A 26,089-nucleotide genomic window follows, 5' to 3' on the forward strand; every position below is an offset into this window, starting at 1 on the left:
CTGCAAAGCTGACCGGACCAAAAACACGGGATACTTTAAAAAAGAATATGGGGCCCGTGGAAACAATAAACGTATAAGTAAAAAAACAAAGTGGTACTCCAGGTCAGTGCTGTCCACAAAAGGAGGTGACTAGTAACTAAAATAATAGAATTTATTAGTAAAAAAACATCACAGATATGACGCGTTTCGAAGGCATGTGCCATCTTCATCAGATATAATATAGTGCATAGCAGATACTGGAGGCTAGGTAACTTAAATAGGCCAGACAACTCACCAGGACCACCCATTGTAGGCGGATCTGGTGGTAAAGGGGAGTATATTGATAATACACAATTGAGCTCATGTCTCAAATAGACCAACATAACAAATGAATATAGAGGCAAATGGACGTATAAAAATTATATAGAATATATAAATACATCAGAGCCCACTAGAGATGAGTGAACCCCGAGCATGCTCGAGTCCATTCGAACCCGAACTTTCGGCATTTGATTAGCGGTGGCTGCTAAAGTTGGATAAAGCCCTAAGGCTATGTGGAAAACATGTATATAGTCATTGGCTGTATCCATGTTTTCCAGACAACCTTAGAGCTTTATCCAAGTTCAGCAGCCCCAGCTAATCAAATGCCGATCGTTCGGGTTCGGATGGACTCGAACCCGAACCCGGTTCGCTCATCTCTGGAGCCCACCATTTCAAGTGCTCATGAAAAACGAAGACATCATTATCACTAGTACTTGGTAGAATCAGCACTATATGACAGAACATAAACAGGACATCAAAAAATCTAAATACAGACAGGGTAAGGATCAGACTAAATACAACAACTTAGGGTGGGTTCACACTGCGTTTATGAATTCCGCTAAACGTGCTTGTTTTCTAATCTAAAAGCGCATCCTGTAACGCACCCATAGACTCCAATTGTATTTTTGGACTCCGTTTGTGGCTCCACGGGTTCAGAATCGTTTTTTTTGCAGTATGGTCAAACGTACGGCACCACGCTATTTCATCCTCCAGCCAAAACGCATCCATGACGCATCCGTGAAAAAGCCCATAGACTCCAATTGCAGTCCTACAAAACGTATGGTATTCAAAACTCAATACGTTAAACATATACGTTACTCCGCCCACCATTCGAGTGCGAAGAGCATCTGGCTCCACCCTCCATTTCCCAGCAGCAGCTGCAGAGACGCTGTGGCGCAGGAAGAATACAGACATGTGAGTAGTAGGCTGTACTGAGGGCTGTACAGCACAGGGGCCACAGTGGGGAGGGGCCCGAGGGCCGAAGCACACTGTTTGGGGGTAAGTGGTGCATTTGGTTGGGCGGCACATAACGGTCCACAAAGTGGGGCACAGTGCTTGTTCGAGGGGGGGCAGGGGGCCTGTGTCTGTGGCACAAGTATTGCGGCTATGGTGGGGGACTGGGCCGCATCGTGGGGGTGCAGAGATGCTGTGGCGCAGGAAGAATACAGACATGTGAGTAGGGGGCTGCACTGGGGCTGGAAGCACAGGGGAGGGAGGGGGGGAGTGCCGGAGCGCAATGTTTGGGGGCAAGCATACACAGTGGCATACTGGGGTGGGGCAAAGACCTTGCTTGGGGGGGGGGGGGATTGATGGATATGGCTGTGTGACATGTGGCATTATTGGGGGCCTGGTAGTCAATCACAGGCTGATTGGGGCCTACTGTGCCTATAAATGGCAGCTGAGACTGGCTGCATGGAGGCTGCTGATTTTTTATTTTCGATGTTATTTTATATTTTTTTTATTTTCATTTTTTTTAATATACAGCATGGATTCCAGTGCACAGGGTCCAGGACGGTTCCGACGCATTGTGAGTATTGTATATGTGTGTGTATATATATATATATATATATATATATACAGAGAGATCTAGAGAGAGTTTGTATATATATATATATATATATATATATATATATATATATATATACAGGGGCGTAACTAGGATTCATGGGGCCCCCCAACATATTACCTGTACCAGCGATATGGAGCTGTCCCCCTGCATTTGCTCTGAGATGCTGTGCCCTGGGGTGGGGTGGGGGTGGGAGGTGAGTGGTAGCAGGCCGTTTGGAGTCCCTGCTGGTTGGGGCAGCTCTGAGTCCAGGGGGTGACCTCCATTATACTGACTACTATACAAGATGCTAGGGATACGGGATGACCCCATTATACAGGATACCAGGGAGGCTGACTGACCCCATTATACAGGATACCAGGGAGACTGACTGACCCCATTATACAGGATACCAGGGAGGCTGACTGACCCCATTATACAGGATGCCAGGAAAGCTGAGTGACCCCATTATACAGGATGCCAGGGAAGCTGAGTGACCCCATTATACAGGATGCCAGGAAAGCTGAGTGACCCCATTATACAGGATGCCAGGAAAGCTGGTGACTCCATTATACAGGATGCCAGGGAAGCTGGTGACCCCATTATACAGGATGCCAGGGAAGCTGGTGACCCCATTATACAGGATGCCAGGGAAGCTGAGTGACCCCATTATACAGGATGCTGGGAAGCTGAGTGACCCCATTATACAGGATGCCAGGAAAGCTGGTGACCCCATTATACAGGATGCCAGTGAAGCTGGTGACCCCATTATACAGGATGCCAGGGAAGCTGGGTGACCCCCATTATACAGGATTCCAGGGAAGCTGGGTGACCCCCATTATACAGGATGCCAGGGAAGCTGGTGACCCCATTTTACAGGATGCCAGGGAAGCTGGTGACCCCATTATACAGGATGCCAGGGAAGCTGGTGACCCCATTTTACAGGATGCCAGGAAAGCTGGTGACCCCATTATACAGGATGCCAGGGAAGCTGGTGACCCCATTATACAGGATGCCAGGAAAGCTGTGTGACCCCATTATACAGGATGCCAGGGAAGCCGGTGACCCCATTTTACAGGATGCCAGGGAAGCTGAGTGACCCCCATTATACAGGATGCCAGGGAAGCTGAGCCTGAGTGACCCCCATTATACAGGATGACAGCGAAGCTGAGCCTGAGTGACCCCCATTATACAGGATGCCAGGGAAGCTGAGCCTGAGTGACCCCCATTATACAGGATGCCAGGGAAGCTGAGCCTGAGTGACCCCCATTATACAGGATGCCAGGGAAGCTGAGTGACCCCATTATACAGGATGCCAGGGAAGCTGAGCCTGAGTGACCCCCATTATACAGGATGCCAGGGAAGCTGAGTGACCCAATTATACAGGATGCCAGGGAAGCTGAGCCTGAGTGACCCCCATTATACAGGATGCCAGGGAAGCTGAGTGACCCCCATTATACAGGATGCCAGGGAAGCTGAGCCTGAGTGACCCCCATTATACAGGATGCCAGGGAAGCTGAGTGACCCCCATTATACAGGATGCCAGGGAAGCTGGTGACTTCCAGCTGGCAGTGATAGTTACCATCTTCCTGCTGTGTCTCCTCCTCAGGCCATGTGCGATGAGCGAATATCCCACCCGCGGTGGGCGCTTGGGGCGGGGCCTGCCGCTATGGGGGCGGGGCTTAGCGGAACATCCCGGGACTGTTCCACTTGTGGAGAAGAAGACACTGGTGCAGGACGCTCTGAGCCTGTGTCTGGGGGAGGTGCGGAGGTGTTTCAGAGGGGATTGCAGACACTCCCTTCTGCGTCTCTGGCAGGGTGCTTAACCATCAGTAGCGTAGCTACCTTGAAGACAGGGGAGACAGGCCAGGCGGGGCCCCATAGCAACTGCCTTCCCTGCCTTCATGGGAGCTACGCCACTGTATATATAAATATATATATATATATATAGATAGATATCTCTGTCTCTCTCTTTCTCTATCTCTGTCTGTGTATTTCTCTCTCTCTCATTCTGTGTATCTCTGTTTCTATACTCTCTTTCTGTCTGTCTATATCTATCTATATTTAATCTTTAAATATATATATATATATATACACATATGTGTGTGTGTGTACATATATATATATATATACATATATAAATATATATTATTTTTTTTCTAATTTCCCTCCAGTATAGAATTTACATTTTGATGCCATTTTTTATGTTCATTACTAGGTTGAGGCAACTGAAACCAGCAACTCAAGCTCAGATTCTGACCATGACATAACAAATACGGTGGTTGACAATATTTTCAACTTTGGATAGAGTTGTGCTCTTCATAAGTTAATGTACTTTTCTATCTTTTCAGCCTATGGATGTGAGTGGCGTTGAGGGACACAATGAGTCAACGTTATCTTCACTGGATCACTCTGCTCGTGAGGTTGGTGCATCTTGCTAAAATGCTTCTCTGTGAAAATTACTTGATATCAGTGTTTGCCAAATACTGACTGTTTTTCAGTAGAAAGCAAAGTCATGAATTGAATGGAAAAGGTTTCCCTCTACGAAATTGTCTACTTACGGCTTTGTGTTCTAATCTTTGGCAGATAATCTTATGTTTGAAGGGACCCAGTGTAATGTGTTGCTCTTTTTTATGTTTCAGACCAGAAACCGAGGGCAGCAAAATTCTCGCCAGACCAATGACAATGGACGTGAGAACATCACGGCACCTGTTGAGGTAATTATTGTGCATGAGAGCTGTTATAATATGGTAATATACTTTATGTACTCTACAGCTATATTCTTTTTATTACAGAGTCAATTGCGAGAGGAACAGGCTGAGAGTGAGCCATTTATCCTTAATGCAGAAGCACTAATCTATGCTGTTCAGGAACGACCTTCTTTATGGGACCAATCTGATCCACAGCATGCTGACATTGTGCAAAACCGACGTTTGTGGGAGGAGATTTTTTCCGAAATTGTGCCAAATTGGGAAGTTCTTCCACAGAAACAGAAAAGAAAAATTGGTGAGTATTTACGCTTGTCAGGTCTGTGAACCTATTTGCACAATGTTTAAATGTTTCCAACAAGCAGCTGTGATACTCATGGAGCTCTGTAGTCATCACAAGAGGTTTGTATTCTGATGCACAATACATTGAAAGTGGTAGCAAGTAATCTTGACGGAGAGCCATGTGGGGCTGGTCATGGCTCTCTTCTTGTCCTCAGGCAGTGCAGGGATAATGGGTCTCTCTCATCCGTGCACTGCCTGTAAACAAGAAGGGAGCCATGAGCAGGCCCTTACTGTCCAGACTATTTGCCACCACTATCCATGCATTATGTTTGGGTGAAACATAGCAGCTCAAATTAACATTTTGTTTGGCTTCTAGGTAAAGATTTGCAGACACGTTGGCGGTCAATGCGTGATAGATATATTCGTGACCATAACGAAGAGTCTCGCATACCAAGTGGAAGTGGAGCATCAAAACGGCCCATCTATAGATATCGCAACCAATTACAATTTCTCCAACGCGTTGTGGAGTTAAGGCAGTAAGTCAAGGATCCAGACTGGTTATGTCATATGTAAACAGTTTGACTTTGCTTGCATTCAGTCTGTATTTACAATCTGTCCATAGCATCCACAATGTCATGTGCAATGGAAGAGAAAGGGGTTTTGTACTAGGCTAATGACACACACATGCAGGTGTGTCAATATGCTAGTCCCAACGTGTGTGTTTTGCCTCACCAGATTGATAAAGTGGTAAAATCATATATCCACTGTGCAGGACACCATCTATGCTTCCGACAGATTGTGGAGATGGTCTGAAGGCAACCTAGTCAGAGTGGTTTTGTTAACTAAATCTCTATTTTCTTGCTTAGGACAAGTGGGAATGTACGTCTACCTGATGAGCATGAATCTGGTGCTGTGAACACAGCAGCTACAGGTGATGCTGGTGCTTCAACTAGCACTACTACTGTTGCAGGAAACTCAAGTCTGCCAATATCTGAAGGTGTTTCTCAAAGGCTGGGGCGTGATAGGTCTTCGCATAGATGTAATCGTTTGATATTCATCAACATGATGAAATCTATGTGGAGGAAACTAGAGGAAATGATATCCAGCCTTCGTCTGCAAATGGAGCTAAGGTTCTTGCGAGTAGAGGGTAGGGGGACATTAGAGAACCAATCTGATAGCAAATTATATTGCAATTCCCTGGTTTCTATGATGGAAAACCTGCCTGTAACGCAAAGGTTACAATTCCGTGCAAAAGTCAATCTTGTTCTCCAAGAAATTATTACCTCTCATATGTCTCCCACATTACGTTCTAGGCTACCCACATCAACCATAAGGAGGCAATACCATCAGCCTCCATATTCCCAATGCCAAAGTACCGGCCATGCTCCACATGTACCTTCTACTTATACCACAAGCCTACCTTTCACTGCGCCACCACCGTACATGGGCCAGTCTAACATATTGCCACAGCAAGGGAATATAAGAGGTTCCGATATGTTCCACACTGGCTATGCTTCTGAAGAGCATACATTAGATCCCCCTTCCACACCGATCTACGGTAGACTGTGAATTTAGTTTACATGTAATACCAGGTACAGGCAATGGTTATGTTTGTGTTTAAAAAGGCATGTACATGTGCAATGTTAAGTTATGCCACATTGGTATTTCAGGACCCAGTGATCTAAAGGGGAAGTGTTTACATTATTGTTTTAGTTTTTAAAAAATGTTATAGTTCTACTAGGAATGCGCAATTCTATAGTAGGGGGAAGCCAAGCACTTCATCCCTATCTGCATGCCGCTCATCGGGCTATGGGGCTTTAACGTGTGTCCCACTCCATGCCAGTCCTTCCCAGGTGCTGGGAAAACATGGATCCCCTCCTTGGAATATTTACCCAGTTTCCAAGGATGGAATCTATCATTTTTACAGCACCTAGGAAGGAGAAGCATGGAGCGGAGCACACTTCAAAGGGTCGCTGCCTGTTGAGCTGCACACACATAGGGACGAAGCGTTTCGCTTCTTCCCTACTGTAAAATCGCACATCCCTACATTCTACATTTGCACTATGTTTTAAGGAATTTCATTTTGTACAGGAATTTGGCAGTGTGTTGTAAAGTTGTGACAGTCTAATTTTGCTGCTCCACATCTGGCTATTCTTGTAGTGTTTGTGCCATTATGGAAATAGCCCCTGTGTTGCCCATTGCTGCATCGCTTCCATTTCTATAAGGGTGTAAATTGAAAAAAGCACCATGCCACAATTTAGAGCTGAACCACTCTCATAGTGGGCCATGTGATTACAGCGCACTGTCACATCTCACAGATTCACTGTAGTTGTTTTGCAGATTGTGTGTTCATGTTGTTTACAAGGAGTGAGTATTCTACAGATGTCATATGTAATTTCACATATGCTTTACCAATATTACCATAGAACCTTTCCATTGCTGCCAATTCTTTCACCAGAACAATGTAATAATTGGTAGCTGTATTGTACACCAGATTGTTATATAATGTTTTTATAAATGGAGATTGAAGAATATGCTTCACATGGGGCATATATGTTTGTCAAGTGTTATTGTTTTTTTTGCAATAAAGAGCATTGACATAAAAAATTTGGTCATTTTTTTATCACATTGTTTACTGATCAGTATGGGATATAACAGCAATTAACCTAGGATCCTCATGGTTCTTTTCAGTTCAAGCCAAGGATGTTGAGTTGTTGCTGATTATCTGTAAAGAAAGGGGAAAAAAAACATTGGATTAAATTGTTCTAAAAAATTAAAGTATAATACAAGTATAGTACTTTCTTATGCCGTTCAGTTAAATTTGGATTGACATGTACATGGACAATATGTCCAGAGACAGATCCTGCTGAATTGAAGTGAACTTAAATGCTATGCTACTATTATGGAACCTCTTAATGATGATGGGGATGTTATACCAACCTATATGTCAGCTTGCCAAGACACACGTCCCTCAGGAGTCAAAAAGTAGTTAGCAAACCCATCTCGGATCCTCATGGCAGCATTGGTGGCCCGAGGGGCAGGTTGATCCAGGCTATCAAGATTCTACCCACAATCTTCAAAGTCAAGTGTTGGAGGCTCCAAATGCATGACAAAATTGTGGAGCACCACACAAGCCTTCACAACATTATCTGTGTACTCTGGTTTCAAGGGTATGGAGGTGCTGAGTACTCTCCACTTCGAAACTAAAAGTCCAAACGCACATTCGACCACACGCCTTGCTCTGGTGAGCCTGTGGTTGAATATTTGCCGTGTAGCATTGAGGCTACGGCTAGCATAGGGCTTTAATAAATTTTTACTCATTTGAAATGCCTCATCACCTACCAGAACATATGGCATTGCTGGGTGTTCTGTGCCTGGAAGTGGCCTTGGTGTTGGTAGATTAAATTGATCAAAGGTACAGTTTTTTACCCATTTGTGATGTTTTAAAAACACGGGAGTCATTCGTTTTCCCATATGCCCCAATATCAACTGTGAGGAAGCGGCATTGTGCATCGGCTATTGCCATTAGTATTATAGAAAAATATTTCTTATAATTATAGAATACACTTCCACTGTGGGCGGGCTTGATTATCCTTATGTGCTTGCCATCGAGGGCGCTAACACAATGTGGAAAATTAGTGACTGCAAGAAAAGTCTCTGCACTGGCAAGCCACTGGGCAGTTGTTGGTTCCGGTAAGAAATCTGGCTGTAAGCATTCCCACATTACACAACAAGTGTCATGAACAATTTCTGAAATTGTGGAATGTCCAAGGCGAAATTGGTAGTGCAAAGACACAAAGGACTCTCCAGTAGCAAGGTACCTATCAAAGTAAAGGTAGGTATATATCAATACATGACCACAGCAATAGAATCATCATACACAGACAATTCATAGACAGCAAGGATAATCTCCATCTTACTATAGACATACGCTGTTCTGGACTGATACAACATCTAAATGTGGTGTCCATCCTTTCCAGCCTAGCACGGACCCGTGACAGCAGCGCCTGAAATGTCGCCATTGACATGCGGAGCTACTCAGAGAATTTCTCAGGGTATTCTTGCAGCTCGTGATATAAGGTATGGAATACACCGTGTGATTCCCTGACATAATTTATAGGATGCACCAAATAATATGTCTTTACAGCCTTCTTCATTGATTGCTCTCTGCGAAGCATTCTCCAACGCAAATTCAGGATTGCACTTGCCATTTTTCTCTCTCTATTCCATCTCTTGTCTTCTCTTTCTTCTCTTCTTTTTTTCTTCTCTGTTCCGCCCACATTTTAACACACACCCTTTTTTTTTAGAGCATTGCAACAAGCAAAACTTTACACAATTCAACCAATAACAAACGGATTAGATAAACGGACATCAACGGAAAGCAAGTGTACAACCCAGTCCGTTAAATAAACGGAAACAGATATAGTAAAACAACGTCCGTTGTATCCATTAAAACGTATCCGTCTACTGGACACGTTTAGCGGAATTCATAAACGCAGTGTGAACCCACCCTCACATGTATAAAAGTGTCCACGGCTGGAGGCCGGCTCCAACCATATTGCACTAACCGTTAGGAAGGGGGATGCCACAGACACACGGCGATTACAAAGAAAGGAGGAGAGTATAGTGAGTGCGGGAAACCCCGCTCCTGTCAAGGCGCGGAGAGTGTGTGCGGCATCACCCCGCTGCTGTCAAACGCTAGCTGTAGTATCATAGAAAAAGTGATTAGGAGTGCACTCACCATTAAAATATAGCCTTTATTTTATTTCTTTAAAACTGTCCATGCAGTCAGGTACGAGGACGCCAGCTCCGGCGTGATTGTGAGGGGCGTGACAGCTGTTTCACACATGATTCGTGCTTCTACAGACGCTGACTAGGTTCACAATACCTTCGGTATATAACCTACTCGGGCATGCGCACACTAGACATCGGTACTTAAAAAACAGTGAAGTTAAAACTGGTTCACTGTTAACTTCACTGTTTTTTAAGTACCGATGTCTAGTGTGCGCATGCCCAAGTAGGTTATATACCGAAGGTATTGTGAACCTAGTCAGCGTCTGTAGAAGCACGAATCACGTGTGAAACAGCTGTCACGCCCCTCACAATCACGCCGGAGCTGGCGTCCTCGTACCTGACTGCATGGACGGTTTTAAAGAAATGAAATAAAGGCTATATTTTAATGGTGAGTGCCCTCCTAATCACTTTCTATGAATTTTGGGATTGCGCCTATTTGGCTTTTCTATAAGGGGTGAGCACCACCATATAATAGTGCATATTCCATTCCCTGCAGTTTTTTTTCCATGAATCCAATGTGAACTACCTGGTAGTGCCAGCCACAGTATCTCATCATTTGTTTGCTAGCTGTAGTATAGCAGCATAGTAGCAGATGGGCGGAGGGAAAGTAGCATACTAGATGGTAACATACTAGATAGCCCTATGAGTGCAGAACCGCGCCGTGTTCCTCACCAGTCAGAGGATCGCTACAATACTGTAGCGGAGTTGAAAAGGGGCGGAGCTTTAGCGTCTATTGAGGCTCAGAGATCGCTAATGTGCATGTAAATATCTGCAGGATCGGTCAGGTTGGAGAGATCCTGTGATGCACAGGAAAGGCTGTAAAGTACATGAATTGGTGGCATGAATATATGGAATACTAGATGTATGATAAATAAATATTAAAAGAAAACATACAAACATATCTACATGTGTACATAAATGTGCAGCACATTAAGTACCAGGTATATTATAGTAAGGTATATTGCTATATTTAAATATTGATACGCAGGATCATTTCTAGACTGTAAACAACATTATGTTTCAATTTATGTTTCAATTGAAGTCATGAAAGTAAAATCCAGTCCACCTATTAGCGAAAACCTGGAGAGTCCCAGGCCTGCAATTAACATGGCCTCAACATATATTTAAATGCTGCATATACGAACAGACTCCATTTGCAACTCATTACTGAGGAAAGAGCTGAGCAGTGCTCTGAAATGCGTATAAAGAGTTGCTACTACTATTGAATATATTGCAGAAATATACTGCCATAACCACCCACCACCGGTCCCACCATTTATTAGCTCACAGCATAGTGAATGCATACAAATACTCCTATGCTGACAGGGAACACGGGAGCAGCTCTTAAGGGTAAACACCCATCTGATGTCAGGAGAGACAACCGAGCACTGAGCATTCAGCTCCAAACCGGACAGTACTCTAAACAAGACCCCGTGCACACGACACGAGGAACACTGAACATGAGAAGAGCTCCTGACGACATCTTCAAGTAAATAACCCTCTGTCTGCTCCCACCAGTCTGCGGCCGCAGACCTCATAGAATCAGAGTCTTCAGACCGGTGAGAGGTGGATTTCCACAGAATCTATTTTAACATATTTCTGTGAAAACGCTAATAAACGCCACTAACTGTTGCAATTTATATTAAACTGATAAACAGAACAGTGATAACTGACTTGATCAAATATAGTAGTAATAAACCACGGCGACTTGCAAGGGCCCTGCACTAGTCGCATGCGGTTTTAACCGCACTGTATGCAACAACTACATGCGGACTTAACCGTACTATATTAATTTTAACCGCATTATATGTATTTTAACCTACAAATAATCAAGTCTATATCCTGTATTATACCATTTGCAACCGCATGAGATTTATATAGAGATTTTTTTGTAAGCGTGTAGTTACATGTTTATTTGTTTATATGTTTTTATTAATTTTAATTTTGATTTAGATAAAGTGTTATATATACATATTTACTTGTGATTTAATTATACTTCGAGATTTACATTTGTCTCAAAAATAATATTTTAGGGGTATTGCTAGAGAGCCTACTAATTATACATACAATTATACTAATTAGGTCATTTGGTGCCAGCCAAGTAGTGCACTCGCTATACACCCATTCCATAACTGCACTAGAGGTAGAGTTCTTACACCAGAGTTTTTCCATGAAATATATGTAGATGCATGTGTATAGATAAATGACTAGATAAATAAATAGGTTAATGCATATACAAATATATGATATGAAGATGGATGTCCCAATAGACGGATCAAGCACACATGTATTTAGGCATGCGTGAATATAATTGGATATAAAAATATAAATATAAGAATCCAGATGTGTTCTGCACATTTATGTACACATGTAGATATGTTTGTATGTTTTTTTTTTATGCACACGGAATCACAAGGCTGTAAAGTACATGAATTGGTGGCATGAATAGGTGTATGAATATATGGAATACTAGATATGATATGGTAAATAAATAAAAGAAAACATACAAACATATCTACATGTGTACATAAATAGAGGAAGAGGTGGAGAAGTTGTCTAGAGAGAACGTGATGAAAAGACAAAATAAGACCAAAGATGAACGTCTATTGTTCATATCTACCTATGACAATCATGCCAAATTGGTACAAAAAACTATTGTCAAACATTGGGACATGTTGCGACTGAAGCCCAAATTTGGCCGGTTGTTTGAGCAGGTCCCTAGGTTTGTGTATAAAAGGGGTAAAACCCTGGCCAATCAGCTAGTGAGGGCAGATATAAGAAAGAAAAAACTGAGTAGACAAACGTTTATCAGGGCTGCTAAAAAAGGGCACCTTTCCTTGTCATAAATGCCAGCACTGTAATTCCATCATTAAAGGAAATACAGTGAATCATCCTATGAAAGGACATCCCATTGATGTCAAAGGATGGTTCTCCTGTAGCTCTAAACAGGTTGTGTATTTCCTAAAGTGCCCATGTGGGCTAGCTTATGTTGGTCAAACATCTAGAATGGTGAAAACGAGACTGGTGGAACACAAATCGGCAATCAGACGATGTATACAAAATAAAGGCTTTGTACCAGAAAATGATTTTGGAGAAACTGGCGTAGCACGCCATTTTGCTGCATGTCGACATCAGGTTAGCGATCTACGTTGGATGTGTTAGAAGAGATAGAAGGTGAAAATGAAATGCAAATTAGGAAAAGATTGTTGCAGGAGGCAGCGTTCTGGATTGAGCATCTTGGCACATCTTGGAAACGTCGCAGAATCCGGAGTCTGCTCCAGCGACACCGATCATCTCCATGAGGACAACAGCGCTCTGATTGAGCCTTAAAAGGACTTTTCAGTCTCTCACACAGCATCGGAACTTTATGAGCACGAGTGTTGGGTGATATACCTTATGTGCATTGTTATCCTGAAATAATTTTGGATAAAGAAACTGGAAAGAATTCTTGGTGTGTATCTTCTGTTTTCTTGGTCTACATATATTTCATATATATCTAATGGTACTTTATGTGCTTCACATTTATGTATACATGTAGATATGTTTGTATGTTTTCTTTTATTATTTATTTACTTATCATACATCTAGTATTCCATATATTCATGCCACCAATTCATGTACTTTACAGCCTTGAAATTCCCTGTGCATCACAGGATCTCTCCAACCTCACCGATCCTGCAGTCATTCACATGCACGTTAGCGATCTCTGAGCTTCAAGAGACGCTATAGCTCCGCCCCTTTTCAACTCCGCTACATTATTGTAGTGATCCTCTGACTGGTGAGGGACACGTCGCGGTTCTGCACTCATAGGGCTATCTAGTATGTTACCATCTAGTATGCTACTTTCCTTCAGCCCATCTGCTACTATACTACAGCTAGCGTTTGACGGCAGCGGGGTGATGCTGCGCACACTCTCTGCGCTTTTACAGGAGCGGGGTTTCCCGCACTCACTACACTCTCCTCCTTTCTTTGGGATCGCCGCGTGTCTGTGGCGTCCCCCTGTTGTGGAAATAAAGACAATTCTGTTCATTCTATTGTTAAAGATGGCCTCCATATCCTGCACAACGCCTAAAGGAGAAAAAGTCTGTGTATGGCTACGTAATACATGAGCTATGTAATACAACCCACTATGCAAATAAGGAACCTGTCCATGGCACATAATAGCCTGGCATCTTATCTATATAACTCCCCTCTTTGTTCTGACTTCTTGCTGCTATATAACCTTCTGTTACACTTATAATAAACGAGTTCTACCTTGACATGGCGTCATATTGGTTCTTCATACGCATATGCATATATATATATATAAGCATACCTAATTTGGAGCAGATAAGACAACAGTCTGGTACGGATTGAGTACCATCCACAACACCCCTACCTAACGGTCAGTGCAATATGGTTGGAGCCGGCCTCCAGCCGTGGACACTTTTATACATGTAAGTTGTTGTATTTAGTGTAATCCTTACCCTTGTCTGTATTTTGATTTTATGATGTCCTGTTTATGATCTGTTATATAGTGCTGATTCTACATAGTGATAATGAGGTCTTCGTTTTTCATGAGCTCTTGAAATGGTGGGCTCTGATGTATTTATATATCTATATCATAAAAATGAAAGTCTGTCTGTCTGTCCCAAATAGACTTCCAAACGCCTGAACCGTTTGACCCCAAATTTGGCACACAGATACATTGGGTGCCCGGGAAGGTTATTGCGAAGGTCCCGTCCTCGCCAGATGTACAGGAGGTGAAGGGGAGGGGGAAGAGCGGAGGGGGAGGACCTCCACCAACTCTATACTACAAGTATACAGCACCTTTACAGACTCTATACACTACAGGTATACACTATACTATACACTATACAAACTATACACTACAGGTATACAGGACCTCCACCAACCATATACTACAGGTATACAGGACCCCCGAACTACACACTGCAGGTATACAGGACTTCCCAAACTAAACAGTACAGGTATACAGCCCTCCGCCCAACTACACACTACAGGTATACAGGACTCCCCCAACTATACACTATAGGTATAAAGCCCCCCTCACCCCCCAACTATGCACTACAGATATGCGGGACCCCTAAAAACTATACACTGTAGGTATACAAAACCCCTCCAACTATGCACTACAGGCATTCACTAATTCCACTGATGAAACAATACCTTTAGATTGGCCTCCTGGGGACCTTAGAACAAATCTAATTAACACACTGACACTTTATACCCGGGCGGCGCCGGGTACATTTTCTAGTCTATATAATAAAAATGAAAGTCTGTCTGTCCCGTATAGACTTCCAAACGCCTAAACAGTTTGACCCCAAATTTGGCACACAAATACATTGGGTGCCTGGGAAGGTTATTGCAAAGGTCCCGTCCCCGCCAGATGTACAGGAGGGGAGGGGGAGGGGGAACAGCGGCGCCCCATAGAGATGAATGGGAAAATCTCCTCACTGCAAACACAGGTGTCTCCAGCAGTAAACGGCAGTTGGAGCCTTAGCAACCAATAGGATTACTGTTTTCATTTTCACAGGGAGCTGGAATGTGAATGGTTGCTAGGAAAGCTGCCTCACAACATCCACAGAAATAACTGGTAGACCCCCTACTCCATCTATACACTACATGTATACAGGGCCCCCTTCTCCATCTATACAGTACATGTATACAGGGCCCCCTACTCCATCTATACAGTACATGTATACAGGACCTCCTACTGCATCTATACATGTATACAGGGCAGTATACCCAGCTGCTGCTGCCCTAAGCACTAAACCTGAAGACGCCCCATCCTCACTCACCAATTAGCATCATGATAGGTAGGTAATAGCTCCACACGTCACATTTAACACCACCACACCAAGCCTGACCAATACTGCCATAACACTGGATAACACTGTCATACCACCAGGGGCGGATTAACTTTACCATAGGCCCCGGGCTGTTCACCAAGCCTGGGCCCCTCCACCCCACTGTAACTATGGCAGCACTAGCCTGGCGTTCATAGTACAGGACAGATAATATCATGATACAAAAACAAAACAAGTCCAACAGCACCTTGGAGATTCTCCGATAATGGCCAGCAGTAGAATAAAGGATGCACGCAGGTATGCTCACAATCCTAGGTATGAGCACAACGAGTTTCAAAAGAAAAGGTTTCCCAAAGCATCCAGGATGAAAATAGTGTGTTTATTCACACATCAGGGTACACAAAAAAATGCAACGTTTCGGCCTGCTGGCCTCTTTCAAGCATGACAAAGGCCAGCAGGCCGAAATGTTGCTTTTTTTTGTGTACCCTGATGTGTGAATAAACACACTATTTTCATCCTGGATGCTGTGGGAAACCTTTTTTTTTGGAGATAATATAATGATGTCCTGATTTGTGCAAAATTGCCATAAAAAAAATGTGATTTCTTGCAAATCATGGCGGAAGTGTATCCAGGAGATAGCACATTACTGAAAGTATAAGTCTTTTTGGGTGGTCATCGGCCCCTAGGAGCTCAGGGCCCCGGGCTAACGCCCGAAACGCCCCTATTATAATCCACTACTGCATACCAGACCTGACCAGTACCGCCAAACTGTGACTGGGTAACACTGTCATACCACACCTGACCAATACCGCCATACTGTGACTGGATAACACTGCCATACCAGACCTGACCAATACCGCCATACTGTGACTGGATAACACCGCTATACCAGACCTGACCAATACCGCCATACCCCCCTCGAAAAGACACCAGATTTTCTGGCAAGTCTGAACGGGAGGGTACTGCCCCTCTGCAAGGTGCTACCCTACGCACCAGACCATGGGTGCATAATGGTAAATACGACCCTGCAGGTATACAGTACACTACAGGTATACAGGACCCCAAAACTATACACTACAGGTACACGGGACCTCCACCAACTATATACTACAGGTATACAGGACCCCAAAAGTTTACACTACAGGTATACAGGACCCCAAAACTATACACTACAGGTATACAGGACCTCCAACAACTATATACTTCAGGTATACAGGACCTCCACCAACTATATACTACAGGTATACAGGACCCCAAACTATACACTACAGGTATACAGGACCCCAAAACTATACACTACAGTTATACAGGAACTCCACCAACTATATACTTCAGGTATATAGGACCCCAAACTATACACTACAGGTATACAGGACCTCAAAACTATACACTACAGGTATACAGGACCTCCACCAACTATATACTACAGGTATACAGGACCTCCATCAACTATATACTACAGGTATACAGGACCCCAAACTATACACTACAGGTTTACAGGAACCCAAAACTATACACTACAGGTATACAGGACCTCCGCCAACTATATAATACAGGTATACAGCACCCCCACTAACTCTATACTACAGGTATACAGGACCCCAAAGCTATACACTACAGGTATACAGGAACTCCACCAACTATATTACTACAGGTATATAGGACCCCAAACTATACACTACAGGTATACAGGACCTCCACCAACTCTATACTACAGTTATACAGGATCCTCAAACTATGGTATACAGGACCCCCGAACTATATACTACAGGTATACAAGACCTTCACCAATTATACACTACAGGTATCCAGGACCCTCAAACTATAAACTACAGTTATACAAGACCTCCACCAACTATACATTACAGGTATACAGCACCAACTATATACTACAGGTATACAGGACCCCATAACTATACAGTACAGGTATACAGCCCCCCCCCAACTACACACTACAGGTATACAGGACCCCCCCCAACTATACACTATAGGTATACAGCCCCCCCCAACTATGCACTACAGATATGCGAGACCCCTAAAAACTATACATTGTGGCTATACAGAACCCCTCCAACTATGCACTACAGGTATACACTAATTCCACTGATTAACTCAGATGAAACAATACCTTTAGCTTGGCCTCCTGGGCACCTTAGAACAAAACTAATTAACACACTGACACTTTATACCCGGGCAGCGCCGGGTACATTTTCTAGTTCTATATAATTTTCATATGTCCATTTGCCTTTATATTCATTTGTTATGTTGGTCTATTTGAGACATGAGCTCACTTGTGTATGTATTATCAATATACTCCCCTTTACCACCAGATCCGCCTACAATGGGCGGTCCTGTGAGTTGTCTATTTAAGTAACCCAGCCTCCAGTATCTGCTATGCACTATATTATATCTGATGAAGATGGCACATGCCTTCGGAACGCGTCATATCTGTGCTGTTTTTTTTACTTATAAATTCTATTAATTATAGCTACTAGTCACCTTCTTTTGTGGACAGCGCTGACCAGGAGTAACACTTTGTTTTTTTACTTATACGTTTATCACCCAACTATGACTGCATGTCTGGAGGTTAAACGGACCATAGACTCTGTTTTAGTATCAAATAGGTAACCTTGGAAAGGGATAATCTATGTAACAATACAGAAGTCTCGGGACATTCTTTTATTTAAGAAATTAAAAGGCAAATTACATATCTGAATACCCAAACAAGTAATGTGTGAGGGGGCCTTTATCGTATAGAGCATGTCAGGAACATGGCCAGCATCTTGAAAGCCACCATACTGGATCAAGAGAAAGTTTTTCAAGTGAAAAGGTGGTCATATAGCATATCAAAGAAGCCCAAGATTGTTTCACAAAACCTTTGCTATAATATCACTTGTAGTTCAAAAGTTATCAACATAAATATGCAACAGCTGGGAACATCCCTGTGATGCACCTATCTGATGTGTTGTCTATTGTGCTGGATCAAGTTGCTATGAACATGCATGAGGACTTTCTGTATACTGTCTAAGCAGTAGAATCAAACAGTGATTTTATTACTTTAAGAATTATGGTAGTTTACAAAAGGATTAAAAAAAAATATAACAGCCAGTGCCAAACTCTACAGAGACAGAAACTAAAGAAACTGGTTAAGACTTCAGGCAGATAGTTGTTTTCTTTTATCAAGTTAACAGGACCCAAATTCCTCAATCCACTTTTCATATTTTTCAATGTCTGTGGCAGACACAGATTTGGAGACTTTTTTCAGAGCCATCTCAAAATCTCCCATTGTAGTGGGCATGTGCATATCATCTTTTGAAAGATTGCGAATTTCTTCAGGAGTTAAACCTTCAATACGTCTTCTCATCGCCATCAAAGAAGCATCTCTGTGGGAACATGTGCATTTATATGGTAAACTACATGCCAAGAGAAGTTTTTAGTCTATTCTGTATTTGATTTGTATGGCCAGTAAGCCATCAGACATAGCTATATCTACTATTTCAGATTTTTTTTTGTTGCAATTACCAGTTCAGAGTTTGCCCTATCTAATACAGCTTTGAATACAGCTATCTAATTAGCTTTGAAAGACATACCTGCATACATTGGTAATATCTGCACCAGAATAACCATCCATGTTTTCTGCTATGGTATTAATGTCAACATCATCTGCCAACTCCAACTCCTTAAGGTTTATTTTTAAGAGCTCTCCTCTACCTTTAGCTGGAAAAGAAACACCTGGAATTACATGCTAAACCCCTACATTTTTATTACATATAATAATAATAATATATATATATATATATATATATATATATATATATATATATACACACACACATACATACACACACACACACACACATACCGTATTTTCCGGTGTATAAGGCGACCCCTGACTTAAAGAGATTGACAGGGGTTCGCCTTATATGCTGGAAAATGTTAACCCCTGCTGCGGTAAGGCAGGGGTTAACTGCAGCTACATTAACAAAACAACAAACACTTAACTTACCTGAGCCCGTTCCCAGCCTCCATGCGTCTTCTTCTCCGCCTTCGTTCACGGCGCAGCCAGTGTGACATACACTGACTGCGCCGGGGATGCCCAAAGCTCTCCGGAGCAGCCGAGCGTCTAATCGGAGACGCTGAGCTGCTTGGGAGAGCTTCAGAAGAATGACAGAGGCTTCGGGAGGCTCCGAAGTACTCAAAGCCTCTGTTATTCTTCCGAAGCTCTCCCAAGCAGCCGATTAGACGCTCGGCTGCTTAGGGGAGCTTCGGGCATCCCCGACGCAGTCAGTGTGTGTCACACTGGCTGCGCCGAGAACAGGAGCGGAGAAGAAGCCGCACAGAGCCCAGGAACGGGCCCAGGTGAGTTAACTGTTTTTTTTTTTTTAAATGGTCGCCCCATACGGTGGAGATGCGGGCCATTTTTGAGCCCCCCCCACCGTATGGGCGACCATACCCGATGTATAAGACGACCCCCGACTTCTGACAAGATTTTTGGGGGGTTAAAAAGTAGTCTTATACGCCAGAAAATGCGGGGTGTGTGTATATGTATGTATGTATGTATGTATACACATATACACAGTGCCTACAAGTAGTATTCAACCCCCTGCAGATTTAGCAGGTTTACACATTCAGAATTAACTTGGCATTGTGACATTTGGACTGTAGATCAGCCTGGAAGTGTGAAATGCACTGCAGCAAAAAAGAATATTATTTCTTTGTTTATTGTTTTTTAAAATTGAGAAAAGTTTATTCAGAGGGTCAATTATTATTCAACCCCTCAAACCACCAGAATTCTGTTTGCTTCCCCTAAAGTATTAAGAAGTAGTTCAGGCACAAAGAATAATGAGCTTCACATGTTTGGATTAATTATCTGTTTTTCCCGCCTTTTCTGACTATTTAAGACCCTCCCCAAACTTGTGAACAGAACTCACACATTGTCAACACGGGAAAGACAAAAGGAGCATTCCAAGGCCATCAGAGACAAGATCGTAGAGGGTCACAAGGCTGGCAAGGGGTACAAAACCCTTTCCAAGGAGTTGGGCCTACCTGTCTCCACTGTTGGGAGCATCATCCGGAAGTGGAAGGCTTATGGAACTACTGTTAGCCTTCCACGGCCTGGACAGCCTTTGAAAGTTTCCTCCTGTGCCAAGGCCAGGCTTGTCCGAAGAGTCAAGGCTGACCCAAGGACAACAAGGAAGGAGCTCCGGGAGGATCTCATGGCAGTGGGGACATTGGTTTCAGTCAATACCATAAGTAACGTACTCCACCGCAATGGTCTCCGTTCCAGACGAGCCCGTAAGGTACCTTTACTTTCAAAGCGTCATGTCAAGGCTCGTCTACAGTTTGCTCATGATCACTTGGAGGACTCTGAGACAGACTGGTTCAAGGTTCTCTGGTCTGATGAAACCAAGATCAAGATCTTTGGTGCCAACCACACACGTTACGTTTGGCGACTGGATGGCACTGCATACGACCCCAAGAATACCATCCCTACAGTCGAGCATGGTGGTGGCAGCATCATGCTGTGGGGCTGCTTCTCAGCCAAGGGGCCTGGCCATCTGGTCCGCATCCATGGGAAGATGGATAGCACGGCCTACCTGGAGATTTTGGCTAAGAACCTCCGCTCCTCCAAGGATCTTAAGATGGGTCGTCATTTCATCTTCCAACAAGACAACGACCCTAAACACACAGCCAAGAAAACCAAGGCCTGGTTCAAGAGAGAAAAAATCAAGGTGTTGCAGTGGCCTAGTCAGTCTCCTGACCTTAACCAAATTGAAAACTTGTGGAAGGAGCTCAAGATTAAAGTCCACATGAGACACTCAAAGAACCTAGATAACTTGAAGAAGATCTGCATGGAGGAGTGGGCCAAGATAACTCCAGAGACCTGTGCCGGCCTGATCAGGTCTTATAAAAGTCGATTATTAGCTGTAATTGCAAACAAGGGTTTTTCCACAAAATATTAAACCTAGGGGTTGAATAATAATTGACCCACACTTTTATGTTTAAAATTTATTATAATTTAACTGAGCAACGTAACTTTTTGGTTTGTAATATTTATGCATCTGTTAATAAATCCTGCTCTTGTTTGAAGTTTGAAGGCGCTAACTTATTTGCAACTTATCAAACCTGCAAAATCTGAAGGGGGTAGAATACTTCTTGTAGTCACTATATAATATATATATATATATATATATATATATATATATATATATATATATATATATATATATCACTTTTTTTTTAATGTATGATCTTTGGGGATGAATAATTTGCTTGCATGTCCCCAGATTTGATTTATTGCATTTATTAGTCCCTTCACATTGTCAAATAAAATAAATAAAATGAATAAAAAAATATATATATATTTAAATTCATTTTATTTGACAATGTGAAGGGTCTAATAAATACAATACATCATATCAGGGGACATGCAAATTATTCATCCCCAAAGATCATACATTAAAAAAAAGTGATATATATATATATATATATATCACTTTTTTTTAATGTATGATCTTTGGGGATGAATAATTTGCATGTCCCCTGATATGATGTATTGTATTTATTAGACCCTTCACATTGTCAAATAAAATGAATTTAAATATATATATATTTTTTTATTCATTTTATTTATTTTATTTGACAATGTGAAGGGACTAATAAATGCAATAAATCAAATCAGGGGACATGCAAGCAAATTATTCATCCTCAAAGATCATACATTAAAAAGGCTATATGTATTACATAGTAAAACCTTAGCACTTAACTGAACAAAAGTTCGTAAGACAAACTGCAAACTTCAGTTGTGACACCAAAGAGTCACGTACAGTTTTAAAACAAGATGCTGTGTATGCTGCTAAGAGATTTGCATGCCATGCCCCTCCACATCTTTTGAAATTTAGTCGGGTGCCCCCTTTTCACATGTCATATTTGCTCAAAAGGGATTACTGAATTCATAAGCTTCTTCCACTTAGAAAGAGTAGGAGGATGAAAGACCATCAAGTGGAAAGCAATTACCTTTCTGGCTAAGAATAAGGATTCCTTCAGGAAAATACGCTCATAATGAGACCACCCCAAATAGGCATCATAAGGGCTCATAACAACGGGTCTCCCCAGCACATCTTTTAACATAGCTAACGCCTACAGCCAATAAGTATTAGCAAAAGGACACCGCCAAAATTCTGCTCTAGACCCATCTGTAGCCATTCTACCCATATGTGCAAGTCGTATAGGGGTCAGGTAACTACTATGAATGATGAACAATCGGCTTATCTTGTTATTGGCTGTTGGTGGACCTGAGTATATAATACTAAGATGTCTTGCCAGTCCTCATTAGTGAGGGCCAGAATACAGCGCCTCCAGTATCCCTCTGCTCACAGTTGTGCATAAGCAATTTTGAGCGTGATGAGGTGGGTGTAGAGCGAAGAAATGAGGCCCTTCGGACCCGGAGATCGTAGTACTCCTATAAGTGGGTACTCTGATATGGGGATTCTAGGGGACTTTATTTATATATTTATTCCGATCTATAACAGGGATTTATCACAGGACAACTAAAGGCCCTATTCCACGGAACGATTATCGGACGATATCAGCCGTTACGGCCGATAATCGCCCCGAGGAATAGAGGGCAACGATCAGCCGACATCGTCGCATGGAATAGCTGCAGCAGCGAGCGGGGAATGAGGAGCAAACGACTGCTGACAGCCAGGGCCGCCATCAGGAATTTCGGGGCCCCATACAACCAAAGTGTCTGGGCCCCCCACATTAATAAAAAAAAAAATAAAAAAATAGTGTGTTGGCCCCACGCCTTGCTGGGAGGTATAATTTGGTTCAGATTAATTCTAGAGAACTGGCTCATATACCCCATTTTTCCCAGTGGCTTAAAATGTAACCTCTGTTATACAGTTATAAAATTGTAGAAACTAAATGTGAACAAGGTGCAATGTAAATGTCACCATACAGACACTTACTTGTATAGCTGTCTCTTGTGCTCTGTATGCAGTGCATTATATTCACCCTTGCAACGTACAATTTATAGCGTGTCTACAAGCCCAGCGGGGCTCATTATGATGGAGACTAAAACTTATACAAGAGTGGGGTAGGGGTTCCCCTGTATTCAGAATGCTGTTGAGTACTAGGCAATGCCCCGTTTGGGGTTATTGAATTTTGAGGGTCTGGGGGGGGGGCTGTTTGATTTGTATATGTTCACCAATATCCCCCCCCCCCCGGTATGCTCACTAACATAGAATGTTGATAAGGCTAATATAATGAGGCTGTTCCATGTTAGTGAGCATATACAAATCACCCCCCCCCCCCCAGGCAGACTAGTTTAGCTCACCCAAGCCAGTGATAGCGAATACATGGCGGTGAGCAGGTCTGTATTTAGAGTTCATTCTGCCCTAGGCACTTTGCACGCAGAGGTGCCCCCCCCCCCCACGTTGCTGTACATGCATGGTATATACCCTGGCACTTGGGTGCCGCTCTGCTTGATGCCCGCTGTTCTCATCAAACAGACGTGATGGAGGAAGGAAGGAGGCCGGGGACATCTTAGTTTGGGGACTGGTTCTGTCCAGTGTTGGACTGGGGTACCTGGAGCCACCAATATACAACCAGTGAGACACGACATGCTGACCCGCTTCTTTCCTGAATTCATCTGTATCTGTGACAAATCTCAGAACACCCTCCATTTATACAGCTCTCAGGGTATGCTGGGAGTTGTAGTCTCTGAGAGGACAACCCTTTAATAAATCACTGTGTGCAGAGTCCCTGGTGGCTGCAATCTGTGGGTGACAACCATCAGCCCTGAAGGTCCAGCAAAACATCTGTCTACAGCCGCAGTTATCATAGGATTGTACTACTTTACTACAACTCCCAGCATATCCTGAGGGCTGCAGACTGTCAGTACATGCTGGGAGTTGTAGTGCCTGCAGCTGTTGTAGTTGGATCCTAGGTGCATCATACACTGGATGCTTTGTGGCACATAAGAATACATAGATCTGTGGGGGCTCAGTGCAGGGAAGTGACCCCAGAACAGCACTAATAGGGGATAGAACAAAAACATCTCCCCCTATATCTTATTAGTGATGTTCTGGGGTCACTTCCCTGCACTGAGCCCCCACAGATCTATGTATTCTGATATGCCACAAAGCATCCAGTGTATGATGCACCTAGGACCCAACTACAGCAGCTGCAGGCACTACAACTCCCAGCATATCCTGAGGGCTGCAGACTGTTCTGGGAGTTGTAGTGCCTGCAGCTGTTGTAGTTGGATCCTAGGTGCATCATACACTGGAGGCTTTGTGGCATATAAGAATACATAGATCTGTGAGGGCTCAGTGCAGGGAAGTGACCCCAGAACAGCACTAATAGGGGATAGAACAAAAACATCTCCCCCAATATCTTATTAGTGATGTTCTGGGGTCACTTCCCTGCACTGAGCCCCCACAGATCTATGTATTCTGATATGCCACAAAGCATCCAGTGTATGATGCACCTAGGACCCAACTACAGCAGCTGCAGGCACTACAACTCCCAGCATATCCTGAGGGCTGCAGACTGTTCTGGGAGTTGTAGTGCCTGCAGCTGTTGTAGTTGGGTCCTGGAGGCGTTGTGGGAAATCAGAATACATAGATCTGTGGGGGCTCAGTGCAGGGACGTGACCCCTGAGCCCCCACAGATCTCTGTATTCTGATCTCCCACAAAGCCTCCAGTGTATAATGCACCTAGGACCCAACTACAACAGCTGCAGGCACTACAACTCCCAGCATTTACTGACAGTCTACAGCCCTCAGGATATGCTGGGAGTTGTAGTGCCTGCAGCTCTTGTAGTTGGGTCCTAGTTTAAAAGTTTGGGTTAGTGTACTGTAGTGACCGCAGGGCTGTGTCAGTACACTACCGCAAACAATACACTGACCCATTGAGACCCCAATGGTACACAGGCTCTGCACACTATATAAGTGATTACAGTGCAGTTACTAATGACTCACAGGTGACGTCTTCTCGAATTGCTGTCGCTAACTTTTTGCTTTCTTCTCCATCTGGCGCAGCATCATGAAGACTTCTCTGACCATAACTCGTCTGCAGGCGGGCAGCTGGGGGTGACTGGGGCAGGAGGGCAGCTGGGGGTGACTGGGGCAGGAGGGCAGCTGGGGGTGACTGGGGCAGGAGGGCAGCTGGGGGTGACTGGGGAAGGGAGGCAGCTGGGGGTGACTGGGGAAGGGAGGCAGCTGGGGGTGACTGGGGAAGGGAGGCAGCTGGGGGAGACTGGGGAAGGGAGGCAGCTGGGGTGACTGGGGAAGGGAGGCAGCTGGGGTGACTGGGGAAGGGAGGCAGCTGGGGGTGACTGGGGAAAGGAGGCAGCTGGGGGTGACTGGGGAAGGGAGGCAGCTGGGGGGGGGGGACTGAGGAAGGGAGGCAGCTGGGGGGGGGGACTGAGGAAGGGAGGCAGCTGGGGGGGGGGCTGAGGAAGGGAGGCAGCTGGGGGGGGACTGAGGAAGGGAGGCAGCTGGGGGGGGACTGAGGAAGGGAGGCAGCTGGGGGTGACTGGGGAAGGGAGGCAGCTGGGGGTGACTGGGGAAGGGAGGCAGCTGGGGGAGCCAGGGAGAGCAGCTGGGGGAAAGGGAGAGCAGCTGGGGGGCAGGGAAACAGCA

The 26,089-nt window shown here is 43.9% G+C and overlaps 2 protein-coding genes across 6 annotated transcripts in view; one reads left to right on the plus strand and one right to left on the minus strand.

Annotated features, from left to right (window-relative positions):
- Positions 1 to 6,594, plus strand: part of LOC138774654 (uncharacterized) — a 75,450-nt gene extending 68,856 nt beyond the window's left edge. The window contains exons 2-7 of the mRNA XM_069955650.1: positions 1,786 to 1,828; positions 4,065 to 4,269; positions 4,489 to 4,563; positions 4,642 to 4,852; positions 5,213 to 5,372; positions 5,703 to 6,594. Coding sequence (XP_069811751.1) covers positions 4,201 to 4,269; positions 4,489 to 4,563; positions 4,642 to 4,852; positions 5,213 to 5,372; positions 5,703 to 6,405 — 1,218 coding nt within the window. The 5' untranslated portion in view covers positions 1,786 to 1,828; positions 4,065 to 4,200 and the 3' untranslated portion in view covers positions 6,406 to 6,594. The remainder of the gene's footprint in view (positions 1 to 1,785; positions 1,829 to 4,064; positions 4,270 to 4,488; positions 4,564 to 4,641; positions 4,853 to 5,212; positions 5,373 to 5,702) is intronic.
- Positions 6,595 to 18,472: 11,878 nt separating this feature from the next.
- KATNA1 (katanin catalytic subunit A1) overlaps positions 18,473 to 26,089 on the minus strand; it is a 175,241-nt gene continuing 167,624 nt past the window's right edge. For all 5 annotated transcript variants that reach the window (XM_069955639.1, XM_069955637.1, XM_069955636.1 and 2 more), the window contains 2 exons: positions 19,031 to 19,157; positions 18,473 to 18,823 (listed from right to left, as the gene is read on the minus strand). In XM_069955639.1, coding sequence (XP_069811740.1) covers positions 18,625 to 18,823; positions 19,031 to 19,157 — 326 coding nt within the window. In that variant the 3' untranslated portion in view covers positions 18,473 to 18,624. The remainder of the gene's footprint in view (positions 18,824 to 19,030; positions 19,158 to 26,089) is intronic.

This window comes from Dendropsophus ebraccatus, assembly GCF_027789765.1.
Source record: "Dendropsophus ebraccatus isolate aDenEbr1 chromosome 6 unlocalized genomic scaffold, aDenEbr1.pat SUPER_6_unloc_1, whole genome shotgun sequence".
In the NCBI taxonomy this organism is placed as follows: Eukaryota; Metazoa; Chordata; class Amphibia; order Anura; family Hylidae; genus Dendropsophus; species Dendropsophus ebraccatus.